Here is a 5,111-nt window from a genome sequence, read left to right on the forward strand (position 1 = left end):
CTGTGACTCAAAGCAGCTTTATTTTGGCTGTCTGTAACGGCCCATGTTCAGCATCTCACTCAGTCTTTAGTTAGCGATCTAGGTAATAAGCACATACTTGAGCAAGTAAGTTTACGCAGTATCTGTATAATTCCAGTTTCCTATACTGACAGGCATGCCTATAGTCAGTGGAATGAGTAAGATCAACAAACTAGGACATATTGGATAAAACTGTAAAGTAGGCATAGAGAGAGTGCAGCTGTAGACCACATGTGGCCCTGAATCTTACTTTTGGGGCCCCAAGGCCCAATGGGCACTAAGTGTTAATATTCACAGGCAAACAACAAAAAGCAGCTTTAGAAACCTTAAGCGCTCTTGCAGTTTTCAACCCCTTCCTGGGCCCAAATGGAGAGTATTTGTCTCGGACTTGCAAAGCCACTGCCGTCATCAATGCTGGAGAAAAGATTCAAGCCATCGATCCAGATAAAAACGATGGAGTTTGCACTTTGACGTCCACTGCCTTTGAAAATCTGGACGGTAGGGAAGGGCAGAGAGGGGAGAGAAAAATCAGTGTGGGTTATCTGTAAAAGCAACTGTGGAAAATCCTGAAATATCTAGAAAATGGAAAATGTTAACAATACAAGGATTTGTATTTATTAACAGCTGTGGCATATACAAACTAAAACATTCCTTCAGACTAATGTTTGAAAATCTTCTTAAAATGTTAAAAGAAAAGCTTGCTACTTGTTAAATTATTCCTCTCCATAGACTCTGTTTCAAGATGTTTTTAAATTGTTTTGAGTGTTACATAGGTTGCCATATCCTGGCGGGACGTGACGTGACGTCGTCCGTCCCGTCCCGCCCCATCCCGTCCCGTCCCGTCCCGCCCTCTTCATATCCCGGGTGGCTGCCCGGCTCCTGGCCCTGCGAAAGGAATAGCGGAACGAATTAATTTCGTAACCCGGGGTACCAGTGTACTGAACAGGCAATGCCTATAGTCAGTGGAACTGAGTAAGATCAACAAACTAGGACATATTGGATAAAACTGTAAAGTAGGCATAGAGAGAGTGCAGCTGTAGACCACATGTGGCCCCTGAATCTTACTTTTTGGGGCCCCAAGGCCCAATGGGACACTAAAGTGTTAATAATTCACAGGCAAACAACAAAAAAGCAGCTTTAGAAACCTTAAGCAGCTCCTTGCAGTTTTCAACCCCTTCCTGGGCCCAAATGGAGAGTATTTGCTCAGGACTTGCAAAGCCACTGCCGTCATCAATGCTGGAGAAAAGATTCAAAGCCATTGATCCAGATAAAAACGATGGAGTTGCACTTCGACGTCCACTGCCTTTGAAAATCTGGACGGTAGGGAATGGGCAGAGAGGGGAGAGAAAAATCAGTGTGGGTTATCTGTAAAAGCAACTGTGGAAAATCCTGAAATATCTAGAAAATGGAAAATGTTAACAACTACAAGGATTTGTATTTTATTAACAGCTGTGGCATATACAAACTAAAACATTCCTTCAGACTAATGTTTGAAAATCTTCTTAAAATGTTAAAAGAAAAAGCTTGCTACTTGTTAAATTATTCCTCTCCATAGCTATCTGTTTCAAGATGTTTTTAAATTGTTTTGAGTGTTACATAGGGTTGCCATATCCTGGCGGGACGTCCCGTCCCGTCCCGTCCCGCCCTCTTCATATCCCGGGTGGCTGCCCGGCTCCTGGCCCTGTGATGAGCTGAGGGAGCGCAGCGGGGCTGGGGCTGGAGCTGGCAGGGGACGGGCTCTGCTGCTCTGCCTTGCCCCCTATTGGCCAGCCCTCCCAAGGAGCAGACTTAGTCAGGCAGGGCTCGCCTCTGTTGTTTTGCGCCTGCACGCGGGCGCGCAAGAAGGCGCAAAGGCAGTAACAAAGGCGTGAGGAGGAGTAGGGCCAGGCAGGTCGGCAGCAGCAGTAGCCCCTGTCCAGGTAGGCTACTGCGGGGGGGAGGAAAGGGCCCTGGCCTCTGGGGCAGCCTGGCCTCGGGGGAAGGAAAGGGCCCTTTCCTGGAACCCTGCCCCCCAGCCCTCCTCCTTCTCAGCTTCTCCTCCTCCTCCTCTTGCAAGGAAGGAGCTCTGAAGCGCCGGGAAAGCTGCCTCGCCAAAGGGGAGGGGCGCCTCAGGGACCCAGCCGTCGGAGAAGAAGAGGAGGAAGAGGCCTCGGCAAGGCTCAGAAGAGGAGGAAGGGGCTGGCACCTGGGAGCAGCAAGAGGGCACCTTCCGCGCCCCTCCTGGGCCCCAGGCTCCCCCCAGGATCGCCCCCGTCGGACATTGGAAGCCCCCTCCCCAAGGCCCCTAAGACATACCCCTCTCCTCTGTAACCTCTCTCTGACTCCCTCTCCCTCTGTTAACCCACTTTAGCTAAGCCCTCTCTAACCCCCTTCTATCTACCTCCTTCTCTCCTTCTAAACCCCCCTCCAACCCCTCTCTATCTACTCCCCCCTCTCTCTAACCCCCTTATTTAATAATAATAATAATAATAATAATAATAATAATAATAATAATAATAGGATTTATTTATATATCGCCCAATCACTGGGAATCCAAGCGGTTTGTGAAATTCACAGATAGCCAAACTACACAGGCAGATCAGCTCCTGGCACTGAACAAGCAGAGTTCTGCTCTGGAGCCACAACAAACTACATTTCCCAGAATTCCATAGCATTGAGCCAGGGCAGTTAAAGTAGTGTCAAACTGGGTTATTTCTGCAGTGTGTATGTATTCTGAGAGCCATGCAGAGAGAACGACTCTGGTGCTTTAGAATTTAAGCCCATCTAACCTCCCTCTATCTAACTCCCTTATTTAAGTCTCTTCGAAGCCCCCCTCTAACCCCTCTCTATCTGACTCCTCTCTCTAATCCCCCTTTATCTAACCCTAACCCCCTCTAGGTACCCCCTCTAGCTCTCCTTCTCTAACCCCCCTTTCTCAAACCCCCTTATTTATCCCCCCTTCTATCTAACCCTATATCTATTTACTCCCCTCTCTCTAAGCTCCCCCCCCTCGTCTTGGATCCAGGGCTTCTTAGGGCTTTGCTCCCTTGCAAAAGGCAAGAAAAAGATTTTGCAAGAGATCAGACCCGCAAATCCCCCCTTACAGTAAATTGAGCCATACCTGGAGGAAATGAGGGGGTGAGGGTTTTGGGGGGGGGGGGTGCGGGGGGCAAGAAGAAGGAGGAAGGGGGAATTGCTAAGCGTGCTTGGGAGTGGGACATGTAGTTTGCCGGCACAAGGGACTGCCTGTTTTGTTTGAAATGCTAAGCGTGCTTGGGAGTGGGACATGTAGTTTGCCGGCACAAAGGACTGCCTTTGGTTCAATGCTAATGTTCTGTGGACTTTCATTTCCAATGAATGATATCTAATCCACTTTGGTGTGTTTTTTGTGCTTTTAATGCTAAGACAAGTCTGTCTTGTTTTGACAATGGTGATGGTGATGAAGATGGTGATATTGATATCAGCAAGCCTCAGAGGCATGGCCAATGTAAGTTGCTCTGATTTTTACAAACACATGAGCAGTGAATTAAAATGAAAGTACCTTGACCAAGTACACACTTCTGAGAAGTACAGTTGATGTAAGAAACCTGAAACTCAGGGCAAATCCACGTCTTGTTAAACCACTTTGACATATTCAATATGCATAGCCATGTTAACCCATATTAAGTGTGAAACCCAAAGGGTTTGGTTATGGAATAAGCCTCTGAAATATGCAAGAGGCCATGTTAAATAAAGCCATGTTCAATGCCCAAATGTGCTGTTGTGTGTTTTGGAATGGGGGGGGGGGTGTTTGGCCAGAAAGGGAAGTACATTTCTGCCATCTGTCTAGGAATAAGGTCAAAATGTCCTCCATTTTGATCATGCCTAAGAAACATGCATTTATATTAACATTTTTTAAAAATCAATTTTTTTCATCTGTCCTCCATTTTAAAAATGTGTCCCACATTTGAAAATGTTGCCCTACATTTGTCCCGGTTTGGAGGTCCTGACTTATGGCAACCCTAGTGTTACAAATAGTTTAATATGAGGGCCAGTATGACGCAGAGGTTTGAGTGCTGGTCTATGACTCTGGAGAACAGGGTTCGAGTCCCTGTTCAGCCATGGAAACCCACTGGGGAGGTCACACTCTCTCAGCCTCAGGGGAAGGCAATGGCAACCCCCCTCTGAAGAAACCTGCCAAGAAAACCCTATTATAGGTTTGCCTTAGGTTCGCCATAAGTCAGAAATGACTTGAAGGCATACAACAACAATAGTTTACTGCTATTTTTATGTTGATTTTTTGGTATGTTTTAAGTATATTGTAAATTTGTTTCAATTTTGTAAGCCCCTTTGAGTCCTGGGTGACCGCTTCTGCATTTGATTAGAGCAGCCACCTCCTAGTTACAGTTCATAAAAAAAAAAAAAGCAGAGTGGGCAGAGAGAGAAACCAAGAAATCTCACTATACACTGAAAAGGCTTCTCTTTAGATCCAAGCCAGATGCTGCAGTAAAATGCCACTCAGCCACACAGCACCTTCTTGGAGCACACAAAGGTACATTTATATAATCCTGGATCCCTGCATGATTTTCCATTTCTGTTGGCGCCTCTGCTTCTACAAGGAGTCCTGCCACACAATGTTTTGAATCAAGTCAATTAGGAATGGTAAGTTAGCGATCAGACACATTACCCAAATACTTCAGACTGAACTACCAGAGGAATTTCTACATTCTGCCCTTGCTTTGCTTTCAACAATATCAATATGCCCTGGTGGCGCAGTGGTTAAATGCCTGTACTGCAGCCATTCACTTGAAACCACAAGGTTGCGAGTTCAAGACCAGCAAAGGGCCCAAGCTCGACTCAGGCTTGCATCCTTCCGAGGTCGCTAAAATGAGTACCCATTTTTTTAAACAAATGCAATGCTCTTGGAGGCTTCCCGGAGTGGCAGCTTCCCTTTAGTGAGTGTTTTCCACCTGAAAAGAATCAGGAAAAATGTGGGAGCAGTGCTGCAAAAAGGAACTGAGGCCACATGAGGTTCACATTCCATACTTTCTGCACCCATACTTTCTGTATTGCCCAAGCTCGACTCAGGCTTGCATCCTTCCGAGGTCGCTAAAATGAGTACCCAGACTGTTGGG

The 5,111-nt window shown here is 46.6% G+C and overlaps 1 protein-coding gene across 4 annotated transcripts in view; it reads right to left on the bottom strand.

Moving 5' to 3' along the window:
* The window catches only part of NINL (ninein like), a 102,596-nt gene that overhangs the window by 35,580 nt on the left and 61,905 nt on the right, over positions 1-5,111 (bottom strand). For all 4 annotated transcript variants that reach the window (XM_042462200.1, XM_042462178.1, XM_042462190.1 and 1 more), the window contains exon 8: positions 1,164-1,331. In XM_042462200.1, the coding sequence (XP_042318134.1) occupies positions 1,164-1,331 (168 nt within the window). The remainder of the gene's footprint in view (positions 1-1,163; positions 1,332-5,111) is intronic.

Source organism: Sceloporus undulatus, chromosome 1 (genome assembly GCF_019175285.1).
Source record: "Sceloporus undulatus isolate JIND9_A2432 ecotype Alabama chromosome 1, SceUnd_v1.1, whole genome shotgun sequence".
Classification (NCBI taxonomy): Eukaryota; Metazoa; Chordata; class Lepidosauria; order Squamata; family Phrynosomatidae; genus Sceloporus; species Sceloporus undulatus.